Genomic DNA, 16,436 nt, shown 5'->3' with positions numbered 1-16,436 from the left:
GATGAAATTGTGTACGGATATTCCACTCGCTGGTAGTACGAAATTATATGGTTTGGTGTATATTTTGACAAGAACTGGTTGTCTTCGACCCTGCAGAGAAATGTTCAGCCGCCAGTTAGTCTTTTAGTAAGTAGCACTAAGGGTCTGTTCGTGTGATTACCCACACTATTGGGGGAGCATTTCACGTGTCTTACTCCTCCTTTCACATAAAGTGTTCTTGCCAAGCTCTGATTGTACACCACCAAATGGTTTCCTTTCCTCAAGGTCCGAATAAACCCCTCATTCCGTGTTAAGCCGTTGCGTCTGGTTTGATGACCACAGTCATGATGGCTGGCAGGTGTGGAAGTCTTAAAGAAATGGCCGGCTTAAACACTCCTGAAGGGACAAGTGTTACTGTTACGCGTAAAGTGTCATTATGGCCGTCCGAGGTAAGAGCATGAATGATTTACAATTCGTCAAACATCGCTGGCGTCAGTATTGTGGTAGTGGTAGAATCAAACGGAATACGCTGGAACCGCTCGGCTTCTCTTCTGCTTTTAACTGTCTCAAACATATTTCTATACAGAAGAAGCATATTTATATTGTTTCATCTATGTGAATGTGTTTGCATTTTTTGCTTGGCAGACAAGTGAAATTAAGCGCAATCAGTCTGAAAGAATAACAAAAAATACCTTGGGCTGTATAAATTTATAGATTTCGGGATTTTCTCGGAAAATCGGACATAAACTCGACCATTATTTAAAGCAAAAGATCAGTGGCGTGGTGGGAATCATTGATTGGTTGTTTGAGAAACAAGCATGTATAAAGATCCGGTGGGGCGGACCTACACGCTTAGACTCCTTACACACGCCACATCCGACATATCCGATATTCCATGGCTGTAAGTGCTTTCACATCCTGATCCGGTAGAGCTCGAGGAGGCGGTAGCATTTAAAACCTGGAGAATCCGAGGGGAATTCGCAGAGCATTTAAGCACGTGCTTCCGAGAGACCTGCGAAGAGGGGTCTGTTAATCGGTGTGGATTGGGGGCAAGAGACGGTTCTGACCAATCAAAGTTCCAGTGGAACCTTATACTGAGTTCTGTGCAGTTGGGATAGGAAATATTACAGCAAGGTAAGTATTGTACCCAAGCAATTCCATCTGGGAAAATATTATTTTCTTCCTGTTTTGAGTGTACATTTGACGTTTACTAGAACACGGTGGAAGAGATATTATCTCAGAACGATGTTCATATAGTTTTACATGAAAATTCGTGGAATTCATGGAATTTCCATTGGGGTCTGTTTGGTTTTGCGCTTGGTGCCAGCCTGACCACACAATTTCCTCGTTTGAATGACTTGAGCCAAACATGTGCCATTCGAAACAGCAGTGAAATTGTTTTCCGGACTGATTCCAAGCAAAATGCATTTATTATAAAGCCACGTCAACCGTGACATAACATTTAAGAGGGCTAAACGAGAGTCCACCTAAATCGTTAACAGTTTATATCTCATTGTAATAGGACATGGTGAGGAATTAGTGCACCTAATGACCACCGCATCACAATGTTGACAATCGATGGAAACTTCGGGTCTTGGCACAACCGTCATTGTTCATTCATCCAGCTTTCATTGTGGTATTGTTCTGGACTTGATAATGACGCCACTCCCGTAACATGGTCTGATAGGCAATCACTAGCCACTGCTCCTTTGTCCTGGCCACCCACCTCCAGACATGACTTATAATGACCACTAATTGTCCCTGTACACGTGCTTTGGTGACAAACATCTGAATAACAATAACCCAGACACCTTTCGTTGCACTTTATTCTCCCGTGGCCTCAATACATTACGTCAAGGTGGTCCGTACTTTGTCAGATACCTAAACCCCAATTTGTGAGACAATTACGACGGGATAATTTGAAGTGAATTTCACCAATTCTGTTGTTACAAGCACGTAACTACCATGCAAGACTTCACTTTCGCCACAAGGCCCTTTTCAACAAAACAACAGTACGCTCTGCTGATTGCTGAACACATATGTTGTCATAATATACTAGAAAAGAAACTTCGAGAAAAGACTTCTTTCTAGTAATCAACATTCATTTTCAAAATATAAAATATACGCAACAGTATGGTTGGAATAGATTCGTTTTAAGAAACGTGAATCATATCAAAAACTTACCATAAATGATTTTCCATGACTGGATGTAGCGTTTCTTGAGACGAATATGAACCGAAAATATCACAATCCAAAATAGATACTATAATCATGTGATACGGGGCGGGCATGACATATCCCGTCTACTGCAATATTTCATGCCTTGGAACCATTGCAATGTGATATGCGCTGTAACTTGCCCATTTGGAGATATTGTATCACTCCGTTCTGAGTAGTTACCGCCTAAATAGGTCAGGCCTATGTTAACATCCCAATTCACAACGACCTTCTCCCTCCCTCCTGCCTTCTGTCCAGACACATTCGTTCGTTCACTTTCCTCAGCGCAAGCGTCTTTTAACGCATGCTGTTTAACCACCACTTATTCTTGTCATCAACATCGTCCCCTTCATCCGATATCTCATTGTTATGGATGAACTGTTATCTAACTAAAGATATTCAGTATTATTAGCTGTGGCTCTAGATAGTGTATATACCAGTCTGGATAGCACAGTTGGAAGAGCGTCCGTTTCGGCAGATCCAGGGTCAATCCTGGGTTGGGCCACACCTAAGACCTTAAAAGCGGAAGTTGTAACTTCCTCGCCTGGCGTTAAGCATTAAGGGGATAGTACAACGATTGGTTGACCCGTATCAGTATACTGGCTCGGGCGGGGCTGCTTACTTGCCTTAGGTAAGGCGTCTCAGTGAAGCAGCACTAGATAAACGGTGGAAATCCGTCCTACAATCTAAGGACTCCTCCCTGTTCATATGACTGAAAAAGTGTTAAGTACGACGTTAAACCGCAAGCACTCACTCACTTTATATAGTAATATAGTATATAGACATATATGGGTGTATATATGGCTGACTGATGTAAATTAACCGACAAGGGTCAAGATAAGCAGTGTTTTCAACACAGGACAGTTTAATATGGTATTAGTTTCAATCGTAAGATTTTAATGGTTTGCCAAATGTGGTTTTTAAGACATTTACCGCATGACGGAAAGATTCTTAATTTACATTCATTGCATGCCGAGCGCCAATTGTGGATTCTTAAGCTTCGTTTCTTCTCCAAGTTAAATTTCCGCATATTCCTCAGAGTTTTCCCACGATTCTCCGAAATATGACCAACTAGCTTGTTTTGTTTTTTTTTTTTCAAGCTGAAAAATTTCCTGACATTTTCTAATCAGTGTAAAAACGAATTTCCAATTACCGGGTTCGCTTTTGTTCTTGAATAATATACGCATAACAGCGATCGTTCATTCTATTTTTTATCATATATTGTTACATATGGAGACCATATTATTGAATGAGTTGGGAAGACTAGATACTTTTCCAGAAAACACCAAGAAACCATTATCAGTAATATATCAGCTATATGACTATATGCTGAATGCCAAATATTGTTAGCTCGTTACAACTTTGAATCTAGGAATCACAATCAAGAGATTCAGAAAGTAAAGTTGGTGTGGAATTTAGGTGTGAAACAGCCTTAAGCTTGTAGAAGACAAGCATATGCTTTTACCAAATGGATTATTTCTCCTCGACGAGACTATGGCATTCAATAATATTTATACACGAGAATGTGACGTTCTTTATTTTAAAAAAATCTCTACATTTGGAAGTCGTTTCTCGCCTTAGTTTTTTCCTCAGTATGGATATTTAATTTGTATCTTCATAGCCTCACTCTTCATGGCCAAAACTGACCTTTTCCGGTGATACATCGCGTCGATTTACTTGTCAAGGTCGCCATAGATGTCAGAGGCGTGGAAAGATGATCGGGTGTACATCATTCCGCATAAAGCCCAAAGTCTGAATAACTGTACTTGTTCGGAAATTTCATTAACTCGGTGTGCCACGCATGGGAATTGGTGGTGTGCAGAGTCAACCCGCTAGATCCCTGCTCCAATTCGTGTCAGTAGCCCAGCAGTCTATGACTAAATACGCATACACATCCACACAAAAAAACCACCAAACCAGTTAAATGTATACACGCTGACGTACAAGGGCTCGCGTCCCGCCACCGTGTGTCCTGAAAACCATGTAGTTAACCCGTTTAATATTAATATTTATAACGCACTCGGTGTGAACTTGTCAAATTTAGTTACTTCTGAGCTTGAGTTTGGAGGACTGAGACTGGTCGTGGGTGGATTTAATGAACCGGTTCCGGAAGAATCGTATAACTTCCTCAAATGAACATCTCGTATGTAACATGAAATATTACTTATCACATATACGATGTTATGTACGCCTATATTTCAAAACGCTTTCGCATTTATTATAGAATCAAATTATAGAATCTAACTCTAACTCTAACGGTACAATTTCCAGGTGAAAAGACAGTTTGGTCACCACATAAGCTATCACACTTCAAACCCTATAATAGATTGCACAATTATTTAAAAATATACCCCATGCACGACGCCTAGCATCCCTTCGATTGGAAGAATTCAGACAAATCCGGAGACAAACCACCGAACCTCACTAGGTACCTGAAAACCCCCTGACATAAGACCACAGCGAAACAGTAAGAAAGTGGATGTAAACACAAGATCCATGAAAGTTGTGGCTCTGAAATAAGGCATTTTAGATTGTTCGGCGTTTAGTAGGTAATATAAAATAAAGTCATTTCTGATCGTATTATAGTGGTGTTCATGGCAGATTTGGACATTGCTGTCCCCCTGATATGCTTGAGAAACTGAACACGGACTTTATTGCAGCAACCAGATCATCGAGAATGTTAGTATGCCAGGAGATACTTATCCTTGTTAGGATTCATGATCCTTGAGGCGGTCATTATGACTGAACACCATCCTGAGAGCAGTGGACTCCTGATCAGTATTCGGCGTTCGGAAGTTCCTTACGTGTAAATTGAGTGGACGGTCTGTAAGCGAGACCAAATTCTAAGTTTTGCCGCATAAGTCAGTATACCGAAGGGAAATTATAAACTGATAGAAGCTTGGTAGATTAGTCTCCAGGGACGCGCAGGAGCGGTCTGTTGGCTGAGTAACCGGATAGGCTGAACGCAGACACCACGTGCAGAGCTAGGTTCGCTATATGTTAGAAGCAGACGACACTAATACATTCATGATTCATTTACTCTCTGATATGTTCTGCACAAGTGCTACTCCCGCGATATTATGGCCGTCGTGCGGGTAGCCATGGTGGAAGGAATCGGGCAACCTTCTGGGAAATCCTATTGTAACATGATATTGACTTGTTATCTAATGTCATCTCGTTGTGCAGTGTCATTTTATAGGAGGTGAAACATTAGAATTTGACATTACAAATCTACATCTTCCTTCGGTAAAAGTATTTTGTATTCTGTTAGGGTTCTCAGTATACCGCATGAGTGTTTTAGTGAAAACCAAGGGACAATAAACGAATAAGGAAACATAAATATAAAAATACATCCCTGCAATCCACGTAACCGAACACAACGATATCGAAGTTTCACACAAGAGGATTTCACCATGCAGATATTCTGTTAGTTGTACTAACACCATATAGGTGTATGTTCTTATAGCAAGATATTTTTTTAAATCGTGCAAAACATCTGTTAAAGTATAATACAATTATGCACATTGAGACCTTTTGGAGGGTGCATGCTTTACTATTTGCTATTTTTCTTAGTGCACACCATGATTGCTTGAATAATTTTTTTCGTTATCGGTTGTAGTGCATACAACAGCTTAGATCGAAACTTTATGAGAAGGTGTTTTTTCTCTCAGTCGATTTAACCATTGTGTTTTCACATACTCAGAATAATACGTTTTCTTAAATAAAAGATATAACAGAATATTTTCCCTATTTCTCTAAAGTGCTCATCATCATAGGAAATCTGCATAAATTGTTGGACTACTAAGCTTTAAAAATAAGTAAAAATATACATAAAACCTCTTGGAATGTTTTCACAAAGTAAAATATATATTTTATGTGGAGAGCATCTCTTTAAGGAAGTTTTATAATTCATTATGTGAATGAACACGATTTTTTCCCGCCTTGTTGCAACGCTCCACCTATTGGAGATTGGTCTGAATGAAAGGTCATAATATCATCATACTGACAAAACTATAGACACTTCTATTTGTTAGGACTTTCTCTTCTCTACAATGTTCAAGACAACGCAAAGGATTAAATAAAGTGATCGTCTAGATAACAAAATAATTAACATGAAAGTAAGACTGTGAAAACAAACTTAGAGTTAGTTCCCTCTTTTACTGTTATATTTTGCCACACATTTATACTGCAAGAACAGCATACCTCAGCTTCATGGACACATTATTTTCTGTTCCAAGCTATAGAGTCACTTTGTAAAGCTAGCTTATATATTCCACAAAAGAGCATGTTTCTGTTTGTTTGTTGCTTATTTTGTAGACATGTAAAGGAAATATTTAAGCTCTTAGTGCTTGTGTACCTCTTGGGAATTTTCATATTAAACTAAAACTGAATGTCATAAATTAATAAGAGAATGTGTTAACACTAGCCTTTGTGTCTTCATTTGTGTGCTTCATTAAGGCAGCATTATTAACACAATGAGTATGACATAGCAAGGAAACATCCTTATCTGAAATGATCGAAATAATGTAGAGAGCTAACGTTACACCCACTGAAAACAATAAGTGCATGATGGCCCAGTTCTGCGCAGCACAACTGTACCCAGTCAGCCTATCCAGCCAGAGCCCGCTACAAACCCATACCACAGGAAGAAGTCATCGGTCAGATCTCGACAACAAATCTGTCAAAAGGAATATAAGCAAAACTGAATCCGATGATATATTTTAAGTAGGATGGGCATTTAGATCCATGGTCTTTATAACTGTATCCCTATTTACAGTGTTCTAACACAACGAGAAAGAGAAAGCAGTGATAACCCTTTGGTATGTCTGAGAAATATAACACCTCTACTCTGATTGGTTGAACGTGGAAGTACGTCACGATAAATTTTCCTACCCTGCATCATGTGATAACTTTCTTTGGGTGTTTGGCCCAATGTTGGTAAACATTTATAAATGATCCCAACCAATAAGAGAGCAAATTTTGAAATATAAATTTGAGGTTTTACCCATGTTGACCCACGTGCATATGTTAGTAACGTGGGTAGTTACAGTGTGCTCAGTGACAAAAATCAAGAGATAAGGTTCTGGTACGTCTGGGAAATCCAACGCCAGGGTCGTGATTGGTCTAGACTGGAACTACGTCACCAATCATGTCAGCCCTGGAAATAGCCTCTTCTAATATATCAGTTCACCTTCAAAACAATGCACTATAGTCTTGAACGCCTGCCAATAATTTGAGCTACATTGACACTCTGAAATGAATATATAAATTTATATATCTGGTAAATTCCTGATTCTGTGTCTTTACCCTCGCAGTAAGGCTGGTAAGATATATGACTGAGGAAACATGATACTCCAGCAAGAGTTAATTCTGGACTATTATAAGTTTGTACGCGCCCGAGGCCAATATCTCTATTTTTCACCCTTAAAAGCGTCTATCCCAGTATCTCTCCTTTGGTACTTTTATTTAAAAAAAAAACAGTCGGTGTTGTATACATATGAGTCGTGTATTGATCACGAAACCCAACACCTAATAATGCCTTATGGCTTGATAAGTAAATACTTTCACATCAGGGTTAAGTGATAATTGCGAATTGCCGCATAAATATGCTGTAATAGATGAAAGAGAACATCCATAACTCAAAATCATTACGCAATCCGTTATCGATCTTTCGTCATTTCCTTAACTTGCTAAATAAGTACTGATAGAAATACAGGGTTCCAGTCTCACATAATGTTTATTGATTTATATCAACATTTTGGTAAAATATGATGTTACAAATCACACCCGTGATGTAAGTTTTATTACCATTGTGTTATGGATATTCCAATCGTTTCATGGCATCGCATTAAAGTCTTCTTATAATTATTACGACTCACATTCTTGACATAACGCACGCACCTACCCACATTGTACCCTTACTGTAAAAAAGTGTATCACGAATCTTAAAACAATCGTCATTTGACGTTGTACATTTATACATTTTGTCTTTCAATTTGTCAGTAGACTTTAACACCACTTCTCTGGCCCCTCAAATTCTATTCTTTGAAAGGGACGTCTTACTATAGATGAAGTGAAAATATAGCATTTTCCAGTTCCCAAAACTGATCCTCAATTATATCATGTGTCAATGTTCTCATACGCTATACCCTATAATGTACATTCGTCTCTCTTCATTCATTTTAATTTAGTCTGCTTTGTTCAGATCTGCAGAAGTACTGAAAAACTGTCAATGTCTTGTGATATTTCAGGATAGATAGTTTTAAATTTTCGCCACGAAGTATTCTCTTTGGCAAACATTTGAAGTAATTTTTATAACTGTTAACACATACGATTCCAAGAAGAGGTAGTCACATGTCGGTTCGATCTGTTTAAATGACACGTTCACTGCTGAAGCTTAACAGGAACAGATTTAAAACACCAATGCTCATTCGCATGCATTGTTAAAGCATCAACCGTTTTGGTTCATTTGGCAACCCATTACTTATAAATGTTTCCAACAACGTCTGTGTAAAGTCTATGTTTGGCATGTTCCGAATTTCCGCGTCCTTAAACCATTGCCCTTATCTCACAGATGGTGACATTACGAAGAGGCCTTTCCTGTTTAATACTGCTGGAAATTTTACTTGTGGGATTTACATATGCCTGGGAAGACTCTTCGAGGTAAGTGACTGGCCGACTCCAGATATAAGTTACAAGTGCCTCCATAAATGCTTTATCGTTAGTCTAACAATATGACGTGTCTGGAATCTCAGGGGAGATGAATGTCTGTTTTGAAGTTGGCTGCCTGGAAGTGTGGGATGGGACATTGATATGAATGTCTATCTACAAAATGATGCCAGCTACCAGCAAATACCCACCAGACGTGTGGTCATTTACTTAAGTTACTCGAACCATTCCGTGCGATCTAGATACAGCCAGGATCGCAATGGCGCGAAGTCCCTCTTGGCGACGTCGTCCAACCTGTCGTTTTAATCGTCTGGCTGAAGATTGTATCAGTGCGTTTTAGCGTCTCCGTGGTGTTAAATGTTCGACTAGCAACCTCTGTCTCAGGAGAACAGCCACTTAAGCAAACTTTCATCGCGATGAAAATGAGACATTTTGTCTGCAGAAGTGATATACCACCTTCAATACCCTTGTGACATCTGGAAAAAACCATTTGTCTGAAATGTTCGAAAGTGTTCAGTGATGAAATGTGAACGAATACTCCAGGAGAGAAACAACTGGGTGAAATTAACAGCGCGTATACATTTCTTATATTTTAAAAGACGTTTTAGAGAGGTGGCCAAAAAGAGAGCACAACCTTTGAAAGGCGATTCGTAATTGGTCAAGTACCCGAATACACCCTACCTTTCACATTGTCCTAACGTCCATGATAGAGAGGCCGGCTTGACTTACAGTGTAACTATTACAGTTCCCGGTCCCTAGGGTGTTCGATCATTGATAGTATGTACTAAAGTTCATTACGGTTACCGCCAGTACCGTATCCTTTACACTTTCCCATGTCCTTGTCTCCTCGGAATCCTGTTAGGATTACGAGTATTGGACGACCTCTAACGCCTTGCAGAATATTATTGTTTGATGATAGGAATTATGTTGAAATAAGAATAATGCTGAAAAAATTTAATTGTTATTTACCAGAATGTTTGTTCGACGTGTTAACTAAAATGTACACTGAAACGAATTCAAGATAATGCTTTCATATAAATGTTATTTTAGGTTGTTGGCTCTGCCCGGTTGCCTACCACCATAAAAATATTCTTGAGTATGGCATAAAACATTAATCAAATAAATAAATGAATAAATAAATATTTTAGGCTGCCCCAAAGTCCCACCTGCAAAATAATATAGATACCTTCTATCAGCCATTCCAATGAGTTTGCATTACTTAATTAAGATTGCTGTTTTGCTTTGGAATGACAGATGATTAATGTAGTTGCTTTCTACTTGTAGGCGAGACGTGAGTGATGACGATATCTTCAGAAGTTACTTAATAAAAAGAATAGCAGACAGACTACAAAATCTACCAAAGGAGTTTTATTCCGAATCCGGGTAAGTTTTCCTCTGGTCATCCACTAATGCCCACTCCAGACATATGTGTATTTCCTGCGGCTAGGTGGAAATCCGCCACTAACTAGTCGTACATGACACTTCAAAGTCTGACCACAAACTTGGACGTCCAAAGTGTGCACAAACGAAGATACATTATGTAAAAGGTTTACCAATCGCTATCCTACTCCCATGTCTCTCTTCTAAATTGATGCTGCTTTTGCATCTGTTTTACCAAACAAATTGGATTTCCGCCTGGCGCCATCAGCTTATCGCCCTGGGGGGTCTTAAGGGACCGCACATTCCTGAAACCGCATTCTGACACGTCGTCCAGTCGGCTTTGTTGTCACACGTCAAACTGACACGTAAACCTAACGGACTATCCCATCGATTGATACCTCTACATGCACAGACTTCAATCGAATAAAAGAAGCCACATTTTTTGACGTTTAATAACCTTTTTCCCCAATTTTTATGATGGCACTACCTGCCGTGTGAGTGTTTTGACTTTTCTAAGGAGACATCATGTTTATAACATGGTAATCCTTCAGTAACTTGAAGAAAGATTAAGTTGTCTTGTTTTTTTTATTTTTGATTGGTAAGAATATCTGTGCTGAATCTGTCTAGACGTTGGTTGTGAGGGGCGGCCAGTATTTGACACCTTATAATCCGATATGTGTAACTTGGTAAAGTTGATCGCTCGGTCTCCACTCTAAACATTTTAATGAAGGCATTTTTACAACTATTTCTGAAACTGAGCCAAGAACGAGTGTGATTCATTGTACGAAAGTGTATAATAAACAGCCTATGACTGGCTTGTCAAGTTTTATCATCATTCTGTTTTTTCTGCTAACCTCAGCCTTTATATTACTTAGTAAAGTCTTTGGCAGTCGCCTGGTGATGCCAGGTACATTGGTTGCTATCAACGTTTGAAGGGCCTTACACATTAGATGCTCTAGCTCTCATGCAATGCTTGGTAACCTTACCAGGGTTTGTTTGGCGACCTCTTAAACTAAGATTACAATCAACACACTTATTTTTTATTCGGCAATGTGCACCAGTGTTAGGTTTGCCACCACCTGTAGAAACGCTGATCGATTTGTTGGTTGCTCTTCTTATACAGGTGTAGCTTCTTGTCAAATTCTCAAGTTCGTCACTTTTGCAAACCTTGCAACCTGTTAACGCTCTTAACACCATACGCCGTTTCCATGATTACCTGTGGGATTAAGTAATGTAGATGGAAGGGCTCTTTTGGAGAAATGACAATTGTGTCAGATCACAGTGAAACCCCCTGTCGCATTAGGCGTAATTTAGGAATAATGAGGTAGGCCTAAGGCTTGAGATCCTTACGTATTAACGGGAAAGACCTAATCGTCCGTTACTTTTGAATCACAATCTGTTGGGTTAAGATCTGTAACGCTCGTCATTTTCGAACTATATCTAATACCGCTTAACCTGGGGCTAGGGGCCGTAAAGTCAGCCATGTTCATTACATCTGCATGATGCCTTTATGAACAGTTGCAATCAAAGCGCGACTGAGATACCTTATTCAATTGTTATTTCACCTGAAACTCATTCATGGACTACGAATTTGAACTTTGATATGGAATGCATGCCTGGAATATCCAGTGTCTGCCCGGCATCATTAAAAACTGATGACCGCTTCTCTCTTGTGTGTTACAGGCTTTATTTTCTATTTTTACAATTTCTTACATACCTTTGTCTTTGGGGGCTAGTGTTAAACATTGTTGACCGAGTTTATTGGTATCCAGAGACGTGGAGTCTAAATAGTACGTAGCCGTAGAAGTGACAAAAAATAAATAGATTAGAAGATTATACGTCGGTGCTCCGAGTTTTAGAGTTAGGATTCCGAATTTAATGTTGGGGTTCCGATTTTATATGGCAGCTCCAGATAATAAAAGAACCTGATTTGATCGCAGGAAAATAATAAACTTTTAATATAAATTTGAATACTTTCTTACTTGAGAAAATTAATCAAATAGGATTTAGCTCTAAATTGTTTAACCAAAATTGTCTATTTAGTCTATAAATAGGTGTAAATGCGTGAAGGCAAAAATGTATAAGATGAAAGCTGCACTGGTCATAGATAGGTGTAATAACGAAGCCAAAAGCGCATGGGATGAAAGTTTCGCTGACAACAGATAGTTGTAATGACGAAGCCAAAAATGTATAAGATGAAGGCTGCACTGACCATAGATAGATACAAATGACAAAAGTTAACTCCGTTCTCTTCTAGCATAAATGTTTCTTTCTTTATTTTCTCTAGAGAAAAACGCCGTTGGGTGCCTGACGTGGGCTACTCGTCGCGAGGCCAGGCTGGTGAAGACGTCAGCAGGAGGCTACTAGGTATGTCCTTGCTGTTTTTATCAGTTGCACCAAAACGATACGGTTTAAAGCCATATTCAAGCCATACTTTTTCACAAATATGTATTGATGCAGATTTAAGGGAGGGGCCTGGGGAACCAGAGTGCCTGCGGTGAACCACCGCCCTACGGGCAAGTTACTGACGAACTTTCCCCGTGTGTTATACACCTTATGTTAGTGGGAAACACTTGATCTTCACACACGGTAGGCTGCGTAACACGTACACCTTGTACCACTCTACCACGGTTAGTTCCCGTTTTTGTACGGACGTTAAAGTTGTCATTATATTGCTATAAACTTAACGATTTCCCTTCTTGTGACAAACGATGGTATATGTTAATATGGATGAACACACAAAGATTCCCATCAAACTTTTATCAAACTATTGAGATGGCTAATCCCCAAGCGGACACATCATTTACTTTTGTTCTTGCCTGTTGTTAAGATAAATATAAGGATAATGCGTAGTCTGAAGCTGACCATCAAATAGCTCTCAAGGCTGAGTTGAGGGATTTTATGGAACGGGAATTACAATGTTGCCAACAAGCGGAAACTTTCGGAAGTGGATGTAATATATTTCATTTCAATGACAGTGAGTTATCTTCTCTTACCTAGTCGAGTTCCATGCCACTATATTGTAGTCTGTCGCACTGAAATGCAAGCCAGCAACACCATATTAACCAGTCCCGCCATTATTCGGGGCTGTTCATTATCAGCATACTGAACGCTAGCTGGGAAAATATTAACATTTCAATTCAGTTGTGGACCCTGTTAGGACTGAATCTGGATCACCGGCAAACGTCGTGAACGATCTATCCAGGATGTTTGTCGCACTATTTAACGATATGGAAAAATAATAATCTTTGAAATGTAACAGAAAGTTTGTTGTCTGTGAGTGGTGCTAGAACGTATTCTGTTATTGCAGCAGATTATTCTGTTAAACATAGCACACAAATTCTGTTAATTCAACACAAAGGTTGAATTACACTAACAGGATATTGTGTTGAATGCCATACAGTATCATGTTATAATAACAGAAGCCAAAAATGTATAGGATGACATCACTTAGTCAACAGACTTTCTGTTAAACTTTTAAAAAGATTATTTTTTGAGTGTATAGTCATATGTACCGTGTGCAGTAACTTGGCGGTGTGTAATGTAACGAGCATACATTTGCAATAATACATTATACTTGTGACTTGTGACTTGAGTTCGCTGGGCACATTATTACACGTAGCGCGGTCACCTTTATCAACCTTATCAGACATCCCATTGTTGCATCCATGTTGGTGACAGATACCTTACCGTGCATGTATTATGATTTATAGCATGGAATCCAATCGAGGAGCGGGGCGTAGCTCATTGACTATGGTGTGCGACTCCTAACCACAAGGCAGGCCATGCAAGTGTCGATCTATCCCTGAGATTGGACAGTTTGCAGATTCCCCCTGCTCGGACTGTTCCCATTGTACATAGGGGCCTTCGTGACAATAAGCGATCGTTTGCGCAGTCTGACGTTCCTTGACTGCGGGTCATCTATCTTCCACCAATGTGCCGTACATCGAATTATGGGAAAATTTGTCAAAAGTGACCACCATAAGTGAAAAATTCTGAGTATGACTTAATCTAGAAACAATCAATCAGTCGGAACGGGATATTTCAAGTTCACATGCAGTGATGGATGTTAGAACCTCAAATCAGTGCGTTTATTGCTATGTATTTGTTTTAATTTTTTACGGCGTACTCAAGAATATTTCACTTGTACGAGGGCGGCCATCATTATGGTGAGAGGAAACCGAGTAAGTCGCGTTCATTGTGCTTAACGCACAAACTCTATGTATAACTTTGCAAGGATGTTACGGCATCAGATCGGTTATTTCCAGAATATATTCAATACGACATCTTGTTTTCATGGTGATGTTATATGCGGCTTTAAAATGCCGACCAAATCATTGTATTTATTCGATCAGTGTACGCCATTTACACGTACGAGCCAATTATGTATCGAACTACATCGTGAATAAAGTAAATGTAATCGATGTGAAATTGGTATTTAACGGTACGGAAATCTATTGACAGAAACACACAAAAACACGTTAGGGATGGAGGATACAGCCATATGGTGTAGCGATAACACCCGATAACAATGGTTTAGAAAGCACTGATTCCATTAATTACATATTGCCGAAAGTATTGAAAAGAATTCCATGAGCACACTTTCATATTTGCATTTAACTGCCGTTATTAAATCAAGGTTTGTTTTGTTACCTGACGATGTCTGTACTTGAGGATGTGGCGATGTTTCTCATCTGCTGTAGTGCCTGATGTTGTTCTAAACTATATTCATTCTTTCATTCATCTGGTATATGATGAATACGTGAATTCAACCAGGCTACTGTTTAATTCAACGGCCAATTTTCCTTTCAGCAAAGGCGCTAGCAAACAACCCTTATGGGCCCGGTCGAAGGAAATAGAGCTGGAAGACCGGTGAAGTCCCAGTGAGGGCAGTCATTCCAGCTGACTTGATCATTCCGAGTGAACAGCAGAGATCGGATCACTTTATGACACCCGTACTGGACCTCTATCTGGCTCCCCAAAGCCGGCTTTGAGAAATCAACAGAGCCGCTCGTATTTAAGGGATGACCCAGAGCAATCATCAGGTTTTACACAGACTATCAATTTCAGAGTTACACCATGTGATTTAGCTGTCGTCTACACACGACAGACATTCTGTACTGCTCCTTCTCGGAAACAACGCATATACATTGATTAAAGCAAAGAGCCGTTGATTCAAAAATGATTAAGGCACCCTTCTACAGATATAGTACTCAGTATGTTTTCCAACAAGGAAAACTGTTTAAATGCGTTACCAATGATAACAGGAAAAGTTTTTTAAAAAAACAACAATGCTCCTTTTCTGTAGAAACGTTCCGCTCATAATCATAAACTGAACTGACATAGCTTACCAAAGAAAGATTATCATATATGGAAATAACACATAGCCAAGCCACGTGTGTCAGAATCACTTAATATTTGCATTCACGTGTCACACGCGTGGCCGTCACTTGATTGGGTACAGCCAGTCACTGCGATGTTAAATTAGATACAAAACATTGTGACGAATCCCGGGGCTCCATGGACATGCTGTTCCAAAGGTACTTTGTATGGCTACTTTGATGTGTTAATGCTTTTATCTATACGTCTTAGTTAATTACGTAGAGATATGCTGTCTGCTTCAGCACTTGAGTCCACCATCTGTGCACGAATCAATGACGGCTGGATAACACAATTCTGTTTGTACTTCGTATAGTTTTCACTCGCCATTCTTTTTATTTTTTTATCAACTTTCATTTGGTTGTGACATTTCAGTATTGCGTTTAATATCTACGTTATTTATTTGTGTGTGTTATCTATTATTCACTTAGTTTCACACTAAGTTATACTTATTTACTGCTGTATTTATGTGTATGGTGCGTTGTAGCGAATGTGTAAATTTATTCATTTTGAAATGTTGGGTACAGTTTGCATTGATGCATTTCAGAAGCGTTGAGAAATCATGAAATAAATTCTGCCGAGTCTTTAAATATCTGTAGAGTTCTTATTTCTATGTTTTGATCGACCAAATTGTTCAGCATTAGAGATGTGAGATGATTCAAACTACTTCGTATAAAAGCTAACATCTCTAAATGTGCCAGTGGAATCCGTTTTAATTCCAATCAGCTAGCATAATCAATGTAGTAGATGTTTGGTGCTACGTTTAGAATGTTTGCCTCCAATTTCGTAGAATCCATTCTAATATCAGCATT

The 16,436-nt window shown here is 39.2% G+C and overlaps 1 protein-coding gene across 1 annotated transcript; it reads left to right on the top strand.

Annotated features, from left to right (window-relative positions):
• The first annotated feature begins 833 nt into the window (after positions 1–833).
• On the top strand, positions 834–15,521 carry LOC135468757 (uncharacterized). Its single transcript, XM_064747168.1, has 5 exons — positions 834–1,113; positions 8,771–8,859; positions 10,150–10,248; positions 12,533–12,612; positions 15,058–15,521. Exons 2-5 carry the CDS (start codon positions 8,771–8,773, stop codon positions 15,102–15,104), a joined length of 315 nt encoding a protein of 104 aa, XP_064603238.1. The 5' UTR covers positions 834–1,113; the 3' UTR covers positions 15,105–15,521.
• Positions 15,522–16,436: the final 915 nt, after the last annotated feature.

The sequence above is a fragment of the Liolophura sinensis genome, chromosome 6 (genome assembly GCF_032854445.1).
Source record: "Liolophura sinensis isolate JHLJ2023 chromosome 6, CUHK_Ljap_v2, whole genome shotgun sequence".
Lineage (NCBI taxonomy): Eukaryota > Metazoa > Mollusca > Polyplacophora > Chitonida > Chitonidae > Liolophura > Liolophura sinensis.
The sequence above is the reverse complement of the archived record's forward strand: the minus strand, read 5'-3'. Positions and strand labels throughout refer to the sequence as shown.